The sequence below is a fragment of the Balaenoptera borealis genome (genome assembly GCF_965194805.1).
Source record: "Balaenoptera borealis genome assembly, chromosome: 2".
NCBI classification, from domain to species: Eukaryota; Metazoa; Chordata; class Mammalia; order Artiodactyla; family Balaenopteridae; genus Balaenoptera; species Balaenoptera borealis.
The window spans coordinates 96,967,527-96,990,651 of NC_138867.1; the positions used below are offsets into that span (position 1 = coordinate 96,967,527).

General features: G+C 34.5%; 1 protein-coding gene and 1 long non-coding RNA gene across 8 annotated transcripts in view; one reads left to right on the top strand and one right to left on the bottom strand.

Moving 5' to 3' along the window:
• The window catches only part of COMMD10 (COMM domain containing 10), a 267,062-nt gene that overhangs the window by 141,112 nt on the left and 102,825 nt on the right, over positions 1-23,125 (top strand). Inside the window, exon 6 of one of the 7 annotated variants that reach the window (XM_082378470.1) lies at positions 7,590-7,625. The exons of the other annotated variants lie outside the window; for them this stretch is intronic. Within the exon in view, the coding sequence (XP_082234596.1) occupies positions 7,590-7,610 (21 nt within the window). The 3' untranslated portion in view covers positions 7,611-7,625. Of the gene's footprint in view, positions 1-7,589; positions 7,626-23,125 lie in introns of those variants that run through there. 7 annotated transcript variants of the gene reach the window in all.
• LOC309622584 overlaps positions 1-23,125 on the bottom strand; it is a 1,043,817-nt gene that overhangs the window by 118,063 nt on the left and 902,629 nt on the right. The window lies entirely within an intron of this gene.

Consider the following 23,125-nt stretch of genomic DNA (forward strand, 5'->3'; position numbering starts at 1 on the left):
ACAGATGAACTACAAGGCGACCCTATGAGGAATAGTTAGAAAAAGTATAACGTGAAAGTTAGGTAAACTGGATGACAAAGACTGGAGATTTTTACAACAAAGACTTGGGAAAGGTAAGGGAAGAAAGTAAGCTGTGCCAGGTGTGCCAGATCCTAGTTACACATCAAAATAGCCTTATGCAGTTTTGTTTTTGTTGATGAAATTTTTCTTTGTTTGTTTTAATACAGCTGCCCTGGCCTCAAGATTCACAGAATCTTTGGGAGTGGCTCTGAGGATAGAAAAATTTTAATAGAGGTCCCTGTTGGTTCTGTTAGAGCCAAAGTTGAGAACTACTGTGGCATGGCTGTGCAGATCATCTTATTTTTTTTACTTTCCCACTGATCTTTTAAAACAACACTAAAATAAAAACTAAAAATAGTACAATATCCATTATTACAGTTTTATGCTGTGGTAAATTTCAGTAATGCTGTCTTTAGCAATTTTTATTGTTTTTAGTGAAGGAATGTTTAAACTAGTTCACTTCAAAGCATGGTTACCAGTTATCTTCTTCCTTTAAAGTCAAAATTTTTACCACATATTGTATTTACCTTAGTATATTCAGGACTCCTGTGGTTAGGGCTGTTTCAAATATATGAATGATTACAAGTAAGTATTTACTTTTTATTGAAAAATTCTTTACTTTTTGTTTCATGACAACAGGTAGGTTCCCAAACATTATTCCAGTGATTATTGTGCACTAGCATTGGTATCTTTCATCTGTCAGACATGTGGGTAAATCAGACGACCTGGCCATGGCAAACTGCTGAGTCTGAGATTCTAGTGTTCATTTGTCTTAATGTAGGGTTTTAATTCTAAACACATTTATCTAATGTAGGATTCTGAACTTAACTGTGATATAAATGGAAAGCAACTTTTATTTGTAATGGTAATAAAGTATTAAAGTATTAGTAAATAAAAAATTGAGACTGTGAAATTGACTAGAAAATTTTGAAATGAGAAAAGATAGTTGAGGTCAGTTTATCCCCTCTCCCTACTTTCACTATGGCCCTCCTCCTCCACTACATAAAGTTTGAATTCTAAAAGATTAAAAGATAATGCCAGCATGGCTGAGACGTTCATTGGGTTTACATCAAGTAAACTATACTATTTTGTAATTTTAAAGAACAGTTTTCTCTTTCTGTAGTTAATTAAAATCTTAACGTGTATGATACAGTGCAGATTTTAAGCCGCCTTTAGATGACTTGTGCTTCTTATTATATTTGTTTCTTTGGGAATTCTTGGCTTGAGACCAGTTCCACATCTGATTTTATGAACCAGCAATAGACAATGGCAGTAAAGTAATAAATCAACATAATGATTCAATTAATTGTGCTTCACATAAGTCACTTAACAGTCATATTTGTTACTCAGTGGTATGTTTGTCATAAAGTTAATATCTGTTTCCACAGTTTTTAAGGATTATATTATTGCTGTTTTTTCAAATTTGATTTTATGAATAATAATAATTTATATTCCCCCAAACTTCCAACTATTGTAGTTGATCCTTTTTACTCATGCCTTCTTTGGGGGGAAGACTTTCAGACATCTAGTTTTCATTATCTTGCAGCTAATTGATAATTGTTCAGTTGCTGAGATAATTGGAAAAAATACATTTTATCTTTTTAGTTTGTAAGGAATCCTTTGAACTTGAAACAGAAACTGAATCTTTTTGAGATTCACTAGATGGATTAGGTTTTCTTAATTAAGCATTGGATATCATAATAGTAACTTTTTATCCTTCAGGTATAAAAATAACTGATTTCCCATCCATAAACAATTTATATTAAATTGAAATGCTGAGGAGTTTTAAATTTTGTGTAGATCTCAGGAAAGTTAGCTGTTCTACAAGTTAGCAGGTAAGATTTTTGTGTACAATTATATGCACTAGATGGTAGTAGACTGGTTAAAAAATTTAGAAAGTTGTCCCACCTGGTATAAGATGGAGGCCTGCGCATACATGTTGATTTCTTGTCCCTCCTGAGACATCACTAAAATAGAAGCATAGAAGCACATAATAGATTGATGCAGCAAAGAAAATCAGAGAGACTCAGTAGTACTTGTAAGTTTTCAAGAAATTACCGGGAGAAGGAAAGATGGGAGTGAGAAGACTGATGAAACAGGCTGTGAGGAGGCTACAGAGGAGGTGAGAGGAAACTGATCGCCTATCTGAACCCGAAAGAGCCTCTCGACTGAGAATCTGCCAAGTATGAAGTAGGGCAGGAAGATGTAGAGCTGAAACAGGAGGATTAATTAAAGGTCTGTCCCTGAAAGCAGAACAGTTGGCTCCCCTATCCCACTTCTCCATCCCCAGGCCAGAAACCGGAGCCTCATCTCAGAAGAAAGGCAGTGAACCATATGGGAGGGAGTAAGGTTTCTGTTGTGCATCTTGGCACTCTACAAATAAGTCTACATTATTCTGGCCTTTGAAGGGTTGCAGGCTGACAGCTGGCTTCCTGCATGCTCACTACAGCTCTTGTCTAAAGTGAAGCTTGCCTATGTCCAAACATGCCAGTGTACACAGAGCTCTAGTTAATGCTACCAAGTAGACAAGAAGACAGAGGAAACCTATTTTCATTATTATGCTTGTCTATTGTTTCTGAAGCCCTCATATTATTACAAATGCTTAAATTTCTGTTATGTTCTTATTATCATTTTGATTGTTCACTGAGTATTTGTCCCCTATTTGACAGATTTTTCATAAATGGAAGCAAATTCTGTTTTCAAGGGTAATTCATTTTGGTAGCCCAATCTTAGGAATCTACCAGAAACTGCTTTTTCCTCCCAAGGTGTTTTCATTTGCTATTGTATTAGAGGGATATGATTTAGGAACAATTAGTCTTTATTATTCATAATCTTAGTTTGAATTTAATCATAGCATAAGCTCACCCTGATATTTAATAATGTACACATATGCTAACTGCAAATTCAGGTTTATTTAGCCTCTTGGGTTGTATCTTTTTTGCCTGTAAGAGATACAGAATGCTTTATTAAAGCAGTGAGAAATGTTATCTCATTAAGTGGAAGAGAAGGACATATTTCTTGTCTTTAAAACATTTAGTAATGTGAATTGAGTTGTAGTGTTCGGAAACATTGCAGTTAGACCCAACCTTAATTTTTCTTATTTCCTTACATTTTCATGGATATGCATAGGGAACTATTTTTGTATTCATTCTCAGCTAAATAAATTAGTCCAAATATGCCTGACTGAAATTACCTTCCGTAAAAATTTCCAAAAGCATTTGAAAAATATCCCAAGGGTGGCAAATCCATAATATTTTACTTGATTTAAATGCTGTGCCTAGCTTCTGAATAGGTATATGATCAGAAGAACAAATCTAAAATGTAATGAAAGTTAACTATACTGTTGTAAAGTCCAAAATGATCTTGTATCACTGAATGAGACTTGACCTTGGAGAGTAGAGGAAACTTCAAGTGGTAGTTTCCAACTTCTATTCATTTTGGAGTTATTGAGTATATGAAGAATATATTATACCTGTTCCTGAAGGTCAGTAGCATGGACATGATTATGCTGAAGTATATTTTGGATATTGGCTTTAATCTATAGAAGACTTTCATATTTTGTATTTTGGGTTCTATAGAAATTACCATTCCCATGCATCCTTATGACAATTGAGATCTGAAAAGTCTTAATTAATGGTCCTTGGTTTTGTGTTTCAAGAAGTCAAAGGATGGGCATTTCCCCCCCTCTGTCTCACTTTGACATTAGAGACAAGATACAAACAAGTTTTTTTAGATCTTGTAAAGACCCTTTATAGATATTTTAAATATACAGCTTATTATTGTCTACTGAGTAGAAAGATCGAGTTCTTTTTTCTTCTATTTAATATTTTAAACTTCTGTATTAACCCATTTCCAGATGCCTTGTGCTGTAGAAACATTTATTTATTTTCATCTGAAATTTATCAAAGGAATGTGCACAAGAGGGCATTTTAGCAAAACAATGAAGACAAAACAGCTTTTGACACTTGGTCTGCCCTTAATGAGTTCATTGTAAATTGAAGGCTCATTTAGACCTTCAAAATTAACTTTCATGAACATTCTTAGCAGCAGGCCATCTGCCTGAAATCACGGTGCCAGTTTAGGACTTCATGTTCTTTTTTGTAAATACCAGTTCTTTTCAAAATTAGATAAACTTCTCAGGAGAAAAATAGACATCAAACTTATTTACTGAACAAAATGAAAACTATTGTGGTGGGTTCAGGTCAGTTCTAATTGGAAAATTGTAAGAGATAGTTTGAATATTCTCATGTATGGACTGTTTTTACATAATGTAACTCCAATATAAAGCTTCTGTGGTCATCTGAACTTTGGGGGAAGTAATTTTCCAAGAATTAGTACTGAAACTTTCTGAGTTACAAATTCATATACCTGATTTCATTATTTGGTTCTATTCTATATGGACATTCAAAACTATATATAACCATTTTTGTCTAATTAGGTTTAAAGAGCATTCAGAACCTCTAGGAACAGTGCAGTGGTGATGTTTACACACCAGTAAGGGTTTATCGATGTACAAGTATGGGTATATGTGGAGAAAAGCAAATTTATATTAAATCTAAAGGTGCAGAAATTAGATCCTTTTTCCATTGTCAGGCATCTCTTTGTGTAAATGAATGAAAGGAATATTTTGAGGACATCCAAAAGCTTTTCTCTTACTGAATGTTTTTATTCTTTTCTAAAAATGTCTAGAGTTTTTTTTAGTATATATGTATTTCTTCCTCCCTGACAGTTATTCTAAAATAGTTTTGTACTTTATTTTAGATTATTTCTTTTTAATATTATGCATCAATGATGATATAAATTTAGTTTTACTAAATTTAATTTAGTAATTTAGTAAATTTAGTTTTACTGCTTTTGGACATCACGATTTCTTGTATTTTACATCTTCCTCATTGTTTTTTGTTTGTTTTACTAGAATTGATCATTTAATAATTCTTTTAGATTATACCTGAAGGTGTTGAACTAGTCTGAGTCTTTCCCTGACTATGTCTATTTAATCTCTCACTTGATTGCTAATTGGGCTTGACAGAGTTCTACATATAAATAGTTTCACCTGGAATTTTGAAGACTGTGCTTTATTTATTTTTAAAATATTTATTTATTTATTTGGCTGTGCCGGGTCTTAGTTGTGGCATGCAGGATCTTTGTTGCCACATGCGGGATCTTCAGTTGCAGCATCTTCAGTTGCGGCCTGCGGGGTCTTTTTAGTTGCGGCATGCAGGATCTAGTTCCCTGACCGGGGATCAAACCCAGGCCCCCTTCACTGGGAGTGCAGAGTCTTAACCACTGGACCACCAGGAAAGTCCCTGTGCTTTATTGACTTCTGTTATCTGATTTTGCTAAAAAGAATTCTGATATATAATATGATTTTCATACCTTTGTAAATAACCATTTTCTCCCTCTCTCCATCTGTCCCCCTGCAGCCAAAGATTTTGAAATGTATATCCGTAGAGTCCTGATATTACACTAAGATGTGATTAAGTGTCTATTTTTAATTATTAGTGTTCTTCTGGTGCCTCTGCCCCTGAATCTATCTTCAGCCAAGAAGGAAATTTTCTTCTTTTATTTCTCTGATTACTTTTCATCCAGTTCTTTCAGTTTTGTCATTCTATTAGGTAGCTACCAGAACTTGTAAATCTGCCTTCCATTTCTCTTTCTTTATGTTTTCCTAATTTTGCATTGGGTTATGGAGAGTCTCTTGTCCTTCTTGTCTAGCTCAATAATTTTTTCTTTAGCTGGTCCCTTTAAATTATCAGTCCATTTTTTTAGGCTTTGTTTTGCCATTTTTTTATCAGGCATGTTTTTAGTTTTGTAGAACTCTTTTTCAAAATAGCCTATTCTTTTGTTGTTATTGTTGATGTACTATCTTTTCATTTCACTGAGAATGTCAATTATATTTAAAGTTTTCTTTTTCTTCTACTCTGCCTGAATGGTATTTCTTCAGTTTAAATTCAGTGGCTTTGTTGCTAATTTTTCTTCAAATGATTGGTGATTCTTGGTTATTAGTATGTATGGTTGAAAACATAGATGGAGGAGTTTTCATGGCTGGAGAGTATTTATTCCTCAGCCCAGGTGAGACTCAATCCCTCTTGGGGGTAATAAGATTCTTATTACAGAAGCCTTCATCCAATGACTGCATGGCAAAAGGAGGGAGTACCGCTGGGCAGGGTGTTCCTTGTTGCAGGATCTTGTCCTTTGGGTTTGGGAGTCCTTTCCCATAAATTGCCTGCCATCTTGCTCTGTTTCTCTCATCCCCCTGTCCACTCCAGGACTCTCCATAGATATAAATCACATTTGAGAAAATGTACACCTGCTTTTGTTGACCATGAGCTTTATGTTTCTCTGGGCCTCTACAGTAGCTTCTTTTGCTTGTTTTAGATTCAGTTTTCTCATTTTATTATTATTTTTTAAATCAAACCTCTGATTTTTAGTTTGTAGAACTTCCTCAGATTTTCTGGCCCGCAGTGTTATTCTTTCTTATTTTCCTGCACTGTTAATGTTTCTCCTTTTAAAAAAATGTATTTTTTGTGGAATTTGAAGGAAAGGGGAAGAGGTAAATGTGTCCTTATTTGCCATCATGATTCATTTTCTCTTAAAAGTATAGATTTCAAAATTAAGAGAAACTGAAAAGATGACGAAACTAGTTAATGGAGGTTTATCAACATTTTAAAAGAAGGAAAATGTGCTGAATGTTTATAGTACGTAATGAGTTTATAAAAGCTATTTATTTATCATTAACCTTCTTCATGAGTTCATTTTTTTTCCCCCAAGAAAACAAATTGAAGCTACTGACTTTGGAGCAATTTCTTGGGCAGTGTTTATTGTTAGTCATCCTATTTAAGAAGAACTTGCTTAAGTGGTATTTTTATTTCATGGTAACAAATGGATTATTTTGATATATTCAGTACTCAGTATTGATCCATTTTATTAAAGCAGACATGTTATTTTCAAAAGTAGCATGGCAAGTTAGCATTTTGGTTGGTAAATTTTAACTTAACAATATTAAAAGAAGTAAACCTTAGGTACTTTAATGGGGATTATAAAATAACTTCACTGTCTTGTTCCAGGCAAGATTCAGTAAAAAGCAAAAATCAGATATTACATTAATAGTCATGCAAAGCAATAACCAATCTGTACAAGTAAATTACCTACCTGCTAAAATGGACAGATTGATTTTTTTATAACCTCATTTCAATTAATTACATTTTTGGAAAATGAATGCAATTTTAAATTAGACCCCAGGCTTAAAGGTCATATTTTTCATAATTGTATTTTGAAACAAAGTTTGCTAATAAGTGTTTAGAAGAGAATAAGGAAATATTGTCATTTACGTAGTTCTGGTTTACTTATGGTGTAAGTACTATATGTTTTTTCATTCAACTCTTCAAAAATAGGAAGACGTGGAACAACACGTTCTCTTTGTGAAAGTTAGAAATTATTAACAAGTCAGTAAGATTGCTTTTGTACATGAACTGCTTCATGGAGACTTACAAAATTTGATTTCGTTTTTGTCTTTTACTTTTTTCTAGCAAAACCAATTCCTACTTTAGAGGCATCAGTAGCCCATAGAAATTTGTTGCTTTTCTTTTAAAAGTGCACCTGCATCCAAAACTGATTAAAAACATACTGAAAAAGAAAGCTGCCATAATGAATTATATTTCTCAGTACTACCTAATTTGCCAATATGACTAGTTTTGATTAAAAAGAAGTTGATTATAATGTTCAAAACTGTTTATTGAATAGAAAACCTGGATGCAATCAGAAATCAGAGGTGTACCTATGGAGTTACTGATTCTGAAAATCTTGATGTGACAATTGCTGTTTCCTTTTAGGGTTTTACTGATCTTGCTAGGGTAATACTAAGTAGTTCTTCTACAGGCATCGGGAGGATTTTCTTGTTGGGGTGGGGAGATGGTGATGCTTTTATTTTATATTTATTTTTTTAGTAAGGTTAGAGTGATGTTACAGTGTATTCTTATCATATTTTAGTAAAACTCTTCTGTCAAATTGATCAGTATAACCTGTAGCTGGGTATTTCTAAAAATACATTATCATGACTAGAAGTATTCATTTCATTGCATTTATTTGACATCTTTCTGGTTATTATTGACCAAAACACCTGACTTTTGCCTCTTCTTCTTTCTGTGTATCCTTTTCTCATTTTTATTTTGCAGCCTTTTGTATATGTCCATATCTCTGGCTTCTTCATTCCTATCAACCAGCACTAATTTTTTAGTGCCTGACTTTTATCTTCCCTTATCAACTAAAATTGTTCCTGTTTATGGTTTACCAACAGGCTCAATGTTCCTGTTCTGCATCTTCTCGATCTCTCATCAACCTTTGGTATTACTGGCTAGCCATTCTTAGTGTTTTGACTTCAGAAATATTCTTTTTTCCTTAGTTTTATAATAATTTTAGGTAACATTTATTGAGCACTTAATTTGTGTCATTCACTATGCCAAGCACTTTTCATGTCATATGATCTTTACTACAATCCTGAGATTAGTTACCATTATTATTCCCATTCACAGAAAAGGAAAGTGAGGAACTGAGAGATGAATTACTTTGTGTAAAGCCACACAACTATTAAGTGATGGAACCAGGATTGAAACACAGGCAGTCTGACTCAAGAACTGGTACTTTCAACTTCTAGATGCTACATCGCTTTTCTAATCGATGTTTCCTCTCATCTTTTTCAGTTTGAGTCCAGGTTTCTATGTTTTCATTTGGCCCACTCTTACCTAAATATTATGTTAAACATTTCTGTATTCCTCAAAACTGTCCAAGTATCAGTTAATGTACTTTTCAACCCACTAGGAGTTTAATACATGTTATGGACAAATTTCTTTTTGTTGTCCTTTGAAATTAAATTTAAGGAGAACAAATCATTACAAGGTTCAAAGTTAGACCTAAAAGGATGTAGAAGTGACCTACATAGGTGTTTTTATCTTATCCATAATCCTTCAGTTTCCTAATTGCCAGTACTATAACAAGACATTATTATGCTTGGATTTCATCATTAACAATTAAGATACGATTTTCTTAGAGTTTAAGACTGAATTTAGGGCCAGTGTTTTCAATGTTAATTATTTGAAAATGTGTAACTCTACTCATTATAAAATGGATTATTGTCTAAGTATTGGTTGTCAGGTCCTAGTCTATGCATTCCCATGTCTTTTTACTCTAATAACTAAGCTAAAGATAAAATACCTATGAATTTTGTTCTTTACATTTTGTACCAGCAGAATGAAAATAATTTTTTATAACTTCATTACTCATTTCCAAAATAATTTGAGGTACAAGTTAGGCCCGTTTGTACAATATTTGGCAATATTTCTATGTCAAATATTTTACAACCTTGCATTTAGTATGTCCCATGTATTATCAGGAGCCATTGTTTTCCTTTTTAAAAATGAGTATAAAATTAATAAACAGTGCTTTGGAAATTATTACTTTAGTGACTGTAATAGGAATAGTTCATCTAGCAAAGGAAAAAACTTGAAATAAGTTTTCCTATTTGGTTGTCATGACTAAAAATTTCTCTGGTTTTATAGAAGTTTAGTAATATAAGCAAGTTTTTATTTATAGGTGCACATTTTAGAAAGTGAATAGTTCCTATTTTGCTCTTTGAGGACTTTTCTTAAAAACGTGTTAAACACTAAGATGTATTTGACTTGCAGCAAACCATAGTTCCTGAGACGACTAAGAGTTAGAGAGAGCTGGATGTCATCCATAGTGTGAACCTGTACCCTGTTGTTTAAAATGCCAGCTTGAGAGCCTTTAACTAACAGTGCGGCCCCTACATCAAATGAAACTGTTTCAGGTCCAAACCACCTCCTGCCGTTCAGGATCCATCTGGCCCTGCTTTCTCAGGTGTACATTTTCCTTAGATGAATCCTAGTGATTAAAATGCAGGATATGGTGCTGGGGGAAAAGAAGGGTTTTATTTTGCAGATTTATTCAACAATAATTCAGGTCAAATTTTCAATGTATGTTTGAAGCCATAATATTGTTTAATATTCTAGTTCATTCCCTTTAGTATTTAAAAAAATTACTACTTAGCTAAAGTTCAGCTAGTCAGAATATTCCTTCACTGAAATCTAGCTGTCATTTTATAATTCGTTCCACAGCACCTCACATCACTGTTACCTCCACCATAGCACTTAGCATTCAGAGATTTGATTTTCTACAACTCTCAGTTTCCTCTCTTATCAGGAGATAAGAGGGCATTAGCTACAGTGCCATGTAAAAGACAAATCAAGGTTTAATTTGAAAACAGAAGCCTGCAGTTTTGAGGCCCACCTGTTGACATAACAGAGACAGCATTGTGATCTCCTTTATGACTTTTGGATCTGGGCCTTGCATCATATTGCTAATTTCTCACTGGCCTTTCTTAGCATGTTTTTTGTTTTTGTTTTTTTTTCCTAGTTAGGAGCTTGGTGGAGAGAGAGAACATTTCTGTTAGATTTTGCACAATGTCTTCAGTTCCTTGAAAGATGTGTCATCTAAATGCAAAAAATGGTCAGTTCTTTTAGTCTAAGACTTGGTTGAATTATTTGCCTTGCCATTGAAAAGAATATTTACTTCTTTAAAGCAAGTCTATACTATGTAAATGACACATAGTGCTTCCCATACATGAGTTCATGTCCTGAAAATTTAAGATACTATGTTCAGAGCAGTTGGCATTCATTTTGTGTCACATATTCATGAAAAAGAGTAGTGAAAATATTTCTGATACTAATATTATGTTTTAATCTCTGGATTAGGTCACCAGTGAAAATGGACCTAATAGACTCATTCTATTAAAGACATTTTATCTACTTCACAAAACAGTAACATACTTTTGCATTATTTGGTAGTCTGCGCACAAAAGACATTACACCCAAAAATAGCTGGAAGATGGAGTCTTAGCGTGAAGCAGTGTCATGTGGGAAAGGAAACCAACCCTCTGCATGCTCTCTGCCTAAAACATAATTCTCTACTTACTGGCTTTTTTTCACTGCCTTGGAAAGTCAGGATTTTTCATGCAGTTCTAATAGTACTATTGAAATGGACCTTCATTATAGTACAGTTGTCTCTTGGTATCAGCAGGGGATTGGTTCCAGGATTCCTTGTGGCTACCAAAATCTGCGGATGCTCAAATCCCACAGTCTGCCCTCAGTACCCGCGGATTCCACATCTGTGGTTGGCTGAACCCGCAGATGAGGAACCTGCAGATACGAAACCCTCTGATCGAGAGGGCTGACTGTATATTTATTGAAAAAAATCCATGTGTAAGTGGACCCGCTCAGTTCAAACCCTAGTCATTGAAGGGTCAACTACTGTATTAATATATGTAAATGTATATGGAAAGGCCCTCTCTGACAACCCATACGTATGAAAATACTTAGCTTTCAGAATCGTAACCCACATTTAGCTTAGATCTAAAGGATGTTACATCTTTTCTGGAAAGTAATTTATTTAGACAACATTTATATAACTCTTTGTATTTAATTATTAATCTACTACTTGCTCATTTAAAATGTTACATTTAAGAGAGATTTTGTTTTTGGATTTCCCTGCTCAATATTTTCCATGCGGCTTTATTTTCCACTTGATTTGAAAAGCCAAAAAAGATTCTATTCAATTTAGTAAGCATTTATTAAATACTTGTTATGTTCAAGGCCCTGGGCTAGGTGCATTGGAGCATAAAAAATGATGACAAGGATTGTAAACACTTGCAATTACTTACTGAATACCAGGTCAGGCAGCTGACCTAAATGCTTCTACACGTAATACCTATTTAATCCTCCTGTCCCTGGCAGGTAGGTGCTGTTATTATCCCCATGGTACAAATGAGGAAACTGAGGCCTAGAACATTTCATAATTTGTTCAAGACAGTGACTTGTGAAGATGGGTTTAAAACACAAGCAGTTTGACACTCAAGATCCTACCATAAAGAAGCTTGCGTCCTACTAGAAAAGTGATGGCATATTCACAAGGAAAATGCAGTACAAGGTAGAATATGTTAGATGCTGTACTACTAGCTGAAGTGTGGAAGATATTGGAGCTCAGAAGGAGACATGCATTTCTTTCGGGAGATGGGGGAAGGCCTCATGGAAGAGGTGCCTCAGCTGAGCCCTGAAGAATGGCAGGGTTTTGCCATGTGTAAGTTAGAGGAGTACATTCCCATTGAAGGGGGAAGTGGGAATAAAGGCATTGTTTTGAGAAAAGACAGAAGTGTTCAAGGGTAGTAATAAGCATATTTGTATAGCATCCTTCTAGAGGTAGCAGGGAGAAGATAATTCAACTTGCATTGTAGAAGGATTAAAGTGGCAACCTGGGGAATTTAAACTTCTGCCAGTAATGAAGAATCTTTGGAGGATCCAAACTCTAGAAAAAGAGTTCATGATCAGAATTGGATGGACTGAAGGGGGAAGAGAAGAACGGCCATGAGACTTTTTAAAACTTGGGCAGAGGGCTTCCCTGGTGGCGCAGTGTTTGAGAGTCCGCCTGCCAATGCAGGGGACACGGGTTCGAGCCCTGGTCTGGGAAGATCCCACATGCCGCGGAGCAACTAGGCCCGTGAGCCACAACTACTGAGCCTGCGCGTCTGGAGCCTGTGCTCCGCAACAAGAGAGGCCGCGACAGTGAGAGGCCCGCGCACCGCGATGAAGAGTGGCCCCCGCTTGCCACAACTGGAGAAAGCCCTCGCACAGAAACGAAGACCCAACACAGCCAAAAAGAAATAAATAAATAAAAATAAATGTACTAAAACTTGGGCAGAGAGCATATTTAGTAATTGCATCAAATATTTAAAATATATTTTACTCTGTAACTAAATGAAAACTAGGATGGCCGAAGTTAATTTGAACACATGGAAAAGAAAAATCTTCGTGCTTACACAGACCCTTAAATATGCATAGGTTTTCATTTAAGCTTGAAAACTCAATTTTCTGGTATTATTATAGATTCAAATTATAGATTATTTAAAAATGGAATTGTTATATTTTCTTTTTTAACTATAGGAGACTGTTTCAATGAAAAGGGATTATCCAAAATGGAATCTGGACAAGGTTTAACATCTCTTTCTTATAAAGATGTTATAAAATATTTTATAGATTTTAATGTTTTACATCTAATCTTCGAAGATATCCTCTTAAGCTGAAGTAATAGGTCTGAGTTGATGCAACAGAAATAAATCTGTTGATACCTTCTAAAGAACTCCTCCTATTATGCTCTTTCATTTAAATCTCTTTCCATAACCTGACAATATTTAAAGTACAACATTAAAGAGAGTTGCACTCAAAACGCAATTTCATTTTTAGTCATGCGAATGGTTACATGTGAATACCTTACTTCATAGCACTGAAATAGTATTCTCTGAACATAGTATTTCTAGAGGAAAGATTTTCTATCATGTCTGTCGGGAAAGCTGATACACTTGGAGAAATTTTGGGCCACTCACCAAACCTGTGATTTCCTAACCCAGTTTGTCAACCAAGTTATACTGAGGTCATTATGCAGGCTGTGATTTCTCCTTAATGATTTTCATATTTTACTTCATAGGTTATGTTGACCTTTGGATTTCAGGCAGTAAATAAAATTTAAAAATCTTAGTTTAAGTTAGAAAATATTGAGTTATTCTGTACCATATTTTTGTCCAGTATCTTTTTTTAGGCATTTTCATGTTACTTTTTATGATTTTTATATAATAAAGTGATATATTTTTAATTTTAGATTTGTCCCTTATCCTTTTCTAAAAACAACTCTAAATATACTGATTCTTTTGGGCTATTTTAGCCTCTTCCTAATAATCACCTCCCTCCCAACTTTCCATGCATGTACTATGTACTGAGAATGATTTTTAACCATTATTTTGGTTCCTTAGATGGTAAACCATCTTAGCTTACATACATATAGGTTATTAAAGAAGATAATGGGCTCTCACGTCTTCTGATCTGTGCCTTGTCAGTCTTAGTTCTTTATCTTTTATTAGAGGAATAAGGGATAGACATGGGAGAAGTAGTGAATACTCTTTATCCCATTTCTGCATATTCAAGTCCCATCTTCAAACACTAGGTCTAATTTTACCTCTATTACAAATTTGAAATGAAAGTAAAAGAGATAATTAGTTGCCATTTTTTCCCTTTATTTTCAACTTTCTAATCTAAGGTTAATAGTTGGAGGGCATTTAAAAAACCATTAATCTTGATGTAGTTAAGAATTATATTTGTACATTTTTAAGTCTTTTGTTTGTTGTTTCTCATTTCCTTCTTTGTATTTTTATTTCTAGTAAATCTTTATCCTTCTACTAAAGGGAAGGAGACAAGATGAGTGGTGGCAGACTTAACTGTATTCTTTATTTACTCTTTTTAAGGACAAAATGTTAACCTGAATTATATCTGGGTATTGGGTTACATGCGTGTCAGCTCTGTTAGTCTCTGTAAATTTTTAATGTTTTAAATATTTCATAATTAAAAAGGAAAAGGTAGACTGGGAGAGGTTTATGGAAAGCTTTGACTTCTAGCCAAAAGAGGTAGAACTTCAATTGTTGGTAATGGGGGAGATACTATTTTTAGTAGAAAAGCAACTTGATGAAAGTGGCACTTTAAAAAACTGAATTTGGCATCTGTATTTAGAATGATCTAGAGAATAATGAGACTGAAGAAAAGAAATTTGAGCAAATTCAACATTCTAATTTTTGCGGAATTTGTGCTTAGGCCAGGGGGAATAGGAAGGAAAGGGCAAGGGATGCTGCTTTGTTTAATAGTTTTGGTAAGCATTCCCAAATGAAAGCGTAGGTGTATTACTAATGCTGCATAATGCATTTCGTGTGCTTGAGAGCCTATCTCAGATCTAGTTCCTGCTGCATAAATACAAGTGCTCTCCATGAACTAGGCTAACATTTCAAACCAAGACCAAACCGAGAGCATGACCAGTAATATGGTTCTTACTCCCAAGCCACCCACGTGGAAGATCATTTTTTAAGAAGGGCATCAGTTAGCTTTGTTACCAATAATACTGGTTTCCAATTAGTCTGGCCCATCTAGAAGTAGCCTTTGTCTATTTGGAAGAGGTCTGATTTGCGACATAGTCATTGGCTGCTTCTACAGGTTTCCACAGACTTTTATTTTAAGCCAGTATCTTCATAAATGGCTAAAAGAGAAACCTTTAAACCATTATTTCACCCCACTTTAAATAACATTGCTCCACACAGACACCCTGTATTTTTACAAAATCATTAAGTTTTTCCAACTCCGTGACACAACTGAGTAGTTTTTTCACAACTATTTTGGGTAAATCCCATCAACCTTATCAATTTTATATTTGTTAACTCAGATGTGACTTGAAAGTAAAAATTACTTGTAATCACTTTGGGGTTACACAGACTTAACCTGTTCTTAAATTAAGCCGTATTCCAGTCATCTGTGGAATAATCTGTGTCTTAATTCCCTGTTACCTTTATCTGATTTTAAAGCAGCCCTATGTGACCTATAATCAAAAAGTGATGTTTGATGGATACTTTTACCATTCTGTCATTTTTTTCCCATCCAGGTTAGGAAATGTATTTGAAACCCTTGTTTATTTTCTAGCACTGTAAAATGCTAGAAATTCTATAAAGCAATTTCAAGTTCAAAATTATTATTGACAACTTTTTAATAGGTTATTTAAAGGTTTGTTTTATTAACTTGGCCTAGGTCACAAAACTCATTAATATTAATGACTAGGCTAGAGAGGCTTGTAGCCTCTAATCATCAACAGAAACAAAACGTTAAACCAAATTGTGTAGCTTTATTATGTTATGAGTCATTCTAGGCAAAGACCACATATAACAAGCAAGAGCTGAACAGTCCAGTTTTAATGTTTCTGATTCAAACCTTTGGCTTTTTATTTCTCTTTGTAGGGGAACTAGAGTTTTAAAATTGACACGCAAACAATTTTTTTATGGACTTCGTATGAATATATAATTCATTAAAACAAAACACTTGGAACTAATCATTCAAAAAAACATTTTTATTAATAAACTTTAGAAAAAAGATAAAGCTTGAGGCACAAGTTACTTTTTAAAAAACACCTATTTTAAAATCACATTTTTCTTCTCTTAAAGAAGTTTGCATGATATAAGGCCTTACTGTCGTTTGAAAATTTATATAAATGTGAGCTGCTAAGTGATGTATTCTATTTATTCCAAAGATCTAACAGCCTCTGCAGCTGTCTCTAGGCCTTTCCTATAAAACAGCAGTGCATCAAATGATAGTGAAGAGGGCCTGAAATTTCAACCTTGACATGAGTATTTATACTGTATTCAAGACAGCTGATTTTACTTACTTCCACTTTCATATAAACAGCAGGTCCTTTTAAACTGGTAGTAGTGAACATAATGTGGAATATGAATGCTTATTAGGTCACTTTTGTTAAGTAGAACTAATAATTTGAGATGTTTGTGTATAATAGGGGTTGGCAAACTCCTTTTCTGCAAAGGGCCAAATAGTAAATATTTTTTAAAAGCTTCCAGGCTGTGCAACTCCAGTATTGTAACAGAAAAGCAACCACAGACAATTCATAAACAAATGAGTGTGTCTGTGTTCCAGTAAACCTTTATTTATGAACACGGACAGCAAGCCACGTTTAGCCTGTGGACTGCAGTTCACCAACCCCTGGTCTACATGCATTTGAATTCCTCACTTTCTACTCACCTGTTTAATCTACCGGTATTTGCTTCTCCCTACCAACCCACCAAAAATACTTCTGCCAATGTCAGTAGCATTCTCCTTGTCATCTAAAATAAAAACTTACCAGTCCTTTTCTCAGTTGGTTTTGGGGAGACTTGACACTTGAATCACACCTTCCTTCTTAAAACTCTTTCTCTAGGGTCTGTGATAGCACTTGTCTAGTTTTTATCCAACCTCTCAAGGCATTCCTCAGGTTTTGTTTTTGCAAAGCTCCACTTTTTTTTATAGCCTGTTCCTTAAATATTAGTGTGCATTAGGGATCCATTTAAATTTTATGTTGTTTCCAGAATAGGCAAATCTATAGGCACAGAGAGTAGATTGCTGGTTGGGACAAGGAGTCAGGAGGGTTGGTAGATGATAGCTAAAGGGCATACAGTTTCTTTTTTGGGTGATGAAAATGCTCTAAAATTAATTGTGGTGATAGTTGCACAATTCTGTGAATATGCTCAAAACCGTTGAACTATACGCTTCAAATGGGTGAATTGTATGGTGTATGATCATCCTCATAAGGCTGTTAAAAAAGTGTAAGTAAGTTAAATTCTCCAATGTCATTATTTTTCCTAAATTACAAATTAAACCTACGTTCCACCTTTTACTCAAGTACCATAGTACAGACTGAACTATCTCCCAGTGCTGTTCTGAATTCATAGTAGCTTGCCCCAGACACTACGTTTTAAATGTAAAATGAAAATCTTTTTTTTTTTTAACATCTTTATTGGAGTGCAGCTGCTCCACAATGGTGTGCTAGCTTCTGCTGTGTACCAAAGTGAATCAGTTATACATATACATATGTTCCCATATCTCTTCCCTCTTGCATCTCCCTCCCTCCAACCCTCCCTATCCCACCCCTCTAGGTGATCACAAAGCACCGAGCTGATCTCCCTGTGCTACGTGGCTGCTTCCCACTAGCTATCTATTTTACGTTTTCTAGTGTATATATGAAAATCTTATTTATGAGCTCCAGATGTATTCAGAATTATAGAAAAATATCAACTTGTTAGAACCATTTCTTTTTTAGAATATGCATTATTAGTTCATTTGATGATTCCAAGAGGAATTTGCAAATTACAATCAGGTAATTAGGTTAGCAGGGAACTAACGTGGATGGAAAAAATGAGCTCAATCTTCATCTGTCACCATTACAAGTTAAAAATTTGTAATGGAACAACATGATTACAAGTTAACAATTTCTTCTAGATGGTTACTGCCTTAAATTAACCCATAATCAAATTAGTATTATAGCTGCCTGTCTTTAGGATTTTGGGTCCACATGTGTTGAGGGTGAAATAGGGGGTTTCCTATTATTATATTGCGGGTTAACAGTGGATTTTCAGATGCCGCTTACATGATAAATTCAGTGCCCTCCAGAACATGGAGCAAATGTTGAACTTACACTTTTTATTTTGTAGAAACAGAGCTTCCAATTAGCTGATAAGAAATGTAAATTGTAACTAAATTGTGAAATTAACACTCATTTAGGTGCACATATTCGTTCTCTTTTCCTTGAAGACTGACCTGACAGCACAATATGGAAAAAAATTAAACCGACTTATGTTTTTAATTGGTTTTTTCTTAACACTGTGAATTACATTAGATTGTTTAGTTTAGGATGCAAAGTACATAGTAGCTCTTGAAAGTACACACACACCATCCAAATGTCTATGAATTACTATGAGTACAGTAATGTGATTTTATGAACAAAGGAGAAACCCAAACTTGGAAACTGAGCTCATAGTCTTTAAAACTACGCATTGAAAACATAGTATGATTTCAATTTGATATCTGTAGTTTACCCGGAATCCCTCAGCTAGGATACTAACACGTGTTTTGAGAAGTTAAGTAATGCAGCTATTCCTAAATCTGTAATGATAATGCTTCAGTAATCAGATAAGTATTTATAATTAGAATAAAGTATAATTCTCAGAAAAAGATAGCATCACTTATAATATTTATACAGGAAAAAACTCCATTTTTTTGCTGTCAGTGCTCTTCTTAACATAATTTCTTACCATATTTAAGGAGCTTCATGTAATCATATTCAAAACCTCTTATCTTGCTGATTATATTCAGCAACCATAGCTAAATATTTCAGTACCAAAGCTGAAAATCATAATGACATATCAGCATACACATAATAAATTATAGTTAATGAATACTATAGAAGGTGCATTTTGATTGGCTCCAAGTTTGCGATCTGCTCATGCATAGCACACTGTTAATTTTTAAAAGGACAGAAAATATGGTGACGATATGACTGCCAAGCATATTGTTTTGTCTACGCAAGAATAAAGTAATATTTTAGCCAGAATGAAAAGAGCGTACACAGATAACGGAGTAAATGTTCTAACAGCCGAAGTATATATCCCAGATTAAACATTTAGTGACAATATTTCATACACACTTTTACACAATTTTTATACTGAATAAAGATTTCTGGCCAAAAGTGGTTTATTGTTATGTTGACAGCCACAGCTACTGTATTTTTAGCTAAGTATGTACAAAACCTCGAATCTTCAGCTTTCACCAGTTTGAGGCAGGCACCTTCAAGTATGAGAAGCCATTTTTCAAGCTAACTAGAGAATCAATACTTAGAGTTTAATTTTTGTCCTATTTAGCCAACATATTTACTGAGTAAGCAAGAGTTATAAGACCTGTAAAACTACTGTCAGCATTGGGGCAAATGCTATAGAATACTTTGAAAACATTGTCATCAGACAAAATCCATTTATTCTGATACTTTCCATATATAATATTTTTCCCCCAGTGGGGTGAGAGGGAACATATTTAAATTTAATTCTAAAAATTAAGCTCAATAATCATATATTGTTATTAAGTACTATGATCAAGTACCATACTAGGCTATTAGACTACAATAAAGAAAATAAAGGTTAGCCCCTCCCTTGAAGAGCCTACCATCAGTGGAACAAATGTAAGTAATTCCATACAGTATAATAGGGAAAGGCAAAGATAGAGGTATGCATAGGGTGCCGCAGTGTCAACTGAGCTGAGTATTAAAGGATCTAGCCAAATGAAATAGCTGGTATATGCGCATGTGTGTATGTCCATGCACACACAAGGGCAGTTGGGAGCATTGCTGGGAGAAGACAGGGAACAGCATGAACAAAGACCTGAAGTATGCAGAATGCTACTGGTACTGCTGGTGCATGCAGCACATTAGGAGGGTATTAGGAGATGAGGCCATAGGTGGAGTCATGGGCCAGGTTTTGGAAGTCTTGAGTGCCATGTTAATGAGCTAGAAATCTGCTTTTGCTGTTTATGTACTGCCTGTATTCTTAAACAGATAAGCATTTTGTCAAACTGTACTTTTCAAAGATTGAAAAAAGACAAGTTATAATTAGTTTGATTTGACCCTGGGGAAATGCCTTTTGTGGCTTGTATTTGTTGCAGTCGTCCTTTTATAATGTCTATCAAACTTTGACATAAGCTCAGGGTTTTCAGTTTGCCCACTGCCCTCCTCAAACAGCAGGGCCAATGCCTGTGAGGTTTTGGAGCCTGCTAGGCTAGACAGTGTTTTAATGAAGAGCTTTTGGAATTGTAGGCTTGAGGGAGCAACAGAAATCAGCTCCATATTCAGGTGAAAGTAGTAATTTTCTTGCTCCATTTCTCTGTATAATGTAGTATATTCATTGGGCTAACAGTTTTGTTTATATATTTGGAATTAGAATTTTAAACATGGCAATTGTATTGTTAACTTTTGTGAAATTTTCACAGTAGCTTTTTTAAAAAAATTAATGTAACAGACAAAGAGAGTTGCTTATATTTTTGTCTGAAAATTTTTGAGAAATTTAAGGCCTTAACCTGACATTTTACATCTCCTATTTGGCATCTCATCAGCCATATTTATCAAACTATTTACCCTCAGCAGAGCTTTTATGTATTTCTCTGTATAATGAGTTAGAGAAGGGAAGCAATTGTGCAAATTCATGGGAAGAAATTTTTTTGTATAAATTAGCTTGATATGCAGGTGAAAGTGTTGTTTTATCTTGAGTTACCGTAATAATGCAGTAGAAAGAACAATGACTAGTTCCACTGCTGTATACTTTATATGAGTTAATTCATCTTTGTAAGACTAGTTTTCTCATCGGTTAAGTAAGACGGTTGAACTATGTTATTGCTAAAGCTCTTTCTTACTGGCATTTTGTGGTCCTCTAACTCCCTCAGTTCCCCAATTTACTTTGCTTATAGAGGTGTGCCTTTCAACATCCTTGAGTCATAGAATTGAAAAGAACCTTGGGAGATTGTATAGTCCAACCGCCTCGCAGAAAAATGGAAATTTGCTCTTTCCCTCTACCTAGAATGTTTTGCTTGCACCTTCTCAAGCTAGCATCCTCTGAATCAGAGCTGGTTGTAACCCCTTTTGTTGCTAGGATTAATTCCATTGATCTGATAATGGGCAGAGAATCCCTTCTTTCTCACTGTTCCATGTACATTCTTCTTATAGTTGGAAGCTTAGCTGTAGAGGGCAACCTGCCTACCTAGAAAAGGATCTTTCTTTGGTCAAGAGTATATGGCTTATTCATCTCTGTATCAGTACCGTTTAGATGTTTATTGAATAACTGAATATTATTGGGTGGCAGAAATGGTTAATGTTCATGTACATGAGTAGAGTTTCACTAACTATTCAATAATAGTGAAGATAGTCAACAAATAATAATAGAAATACTGGAATATTTTTGCAATGATCTGTAACTGTATATAGGTACAGTTGTAGATAATATAATTTATAGATGTATTTATTTAATAAATGGTGCCTAATGATTTCTGTTTTATAAACCCATTCAGTAGAACTTGAAATATTATTTAAATTTTATATCTATCCTTCATTTCTGTAAGTGAAAAGGAGAAAACTTCCTCTCTAAGTCCCTAGCAAATTATTTTTAGATTTAACCAGGACAAGAGATTAGTAGTTTTTCTTTTACTAGAATCCTCTACTCCTGATTTTCTAGATGAAAGGATAATTGTATGATTTCTAATTCTAATATCCTACTTAATTTTAAAAGCTAAGCAATGTATATTTGGTTTAATTCTTATCTAGTGTATATCTATGTTATTTAGAGGTTATTTCTGCTTAGATAATTTGTGATGAGGTTAATACATTTCTCTCTTGGAAAATGTATATGTGTTCCTAATTTCTAACTAATGGGAAAGCAGACGATATTTTTACTGTCAGCTTTCATCAAGTTAGACCTCTCTGAAGACCTTACTAAATTCTATTTCCGTGGGAATTTTGCTAATGGGTATGTGCAACATTATCCAGGTGCTCGCAGACAGGATTACAAATTAAAAATAAAAGAAATGGGTGAACAAATACATCTTTCTTCTCTTTTAAGAAATTGGCAGAATGATAATCTTTGCACTTTCATTTTCACTTGGCAGTGTTTTCAGATAGGGTGCAGAAAGTCTGTGTGGTATTAATGCATGAGACCAGCTTAGACAACATAAGTAATGAATTTCCTAAATGGGTTCTTGGTTGCAATCTTATGTGTATAAGGCAGAAGAAAGAGAGTAAATCTTCTAGTCTGTGTATATTTAGTTAACAATATTAGTGAGTTTAATGGGTCTTACTGGAAAATGGAACATTGAAGGCAAGCCACCCAGTTTTATTGCCTGTGTGCCAACTTACTAAATTATTTTGATTCATGTCATAAATGCCATACATTTCCACATACCATGCAGAAAACATTTGTGGACCTGGTGATACTCATCATTTATGAAACACCTGCCTACCCTAAGTATTGGAGTTCCGAAGGGTTCTGTCTCAGGCTGCCCTCTCTTCTCATACTACATTCTTCTCCTGGGCAGTCTCATTCAGTTTTAAATAGCAATATATCAGTAACTCCCAAATGTATATCTCTTATCTAATTTCCTTTTCTGTCTTTCCAGACTTATTTCACATATTTTCAGGGAAGTATCACAGACATATCAAGCTAATTGTGTCTGAAACTGTACTTTTGATTCTCTTTCTTGGCATCTACTCCTCTAGTTTCCTATCTCAGTTGCATCCATCAGTTTCTCTTGCGGGAAACTCGAGAGTCATTCTTGACTCCGCCTATTCCTTCACCTCCTCCCCCAACTCAAATCTTTCACTAAATGCTATCTCTTCTACCTCTTAAACCATTTTTCAAGTTTTTTCACTTTTCTCTGTCACTGTTGCCATCATATTAGATCAGGTCACTATCTTTTGCCTAGACGAATGCAATATAGCCTCCTAAGTGGTTTCTCCACATCTAGTTTGTCCAGCTCTAATCCATTTACAAATAAAACCCAAAGTGACTTGTTAATATGTAAATACAATTACATCATTCTTAAAATTCTCCAGTGGCTTTCCG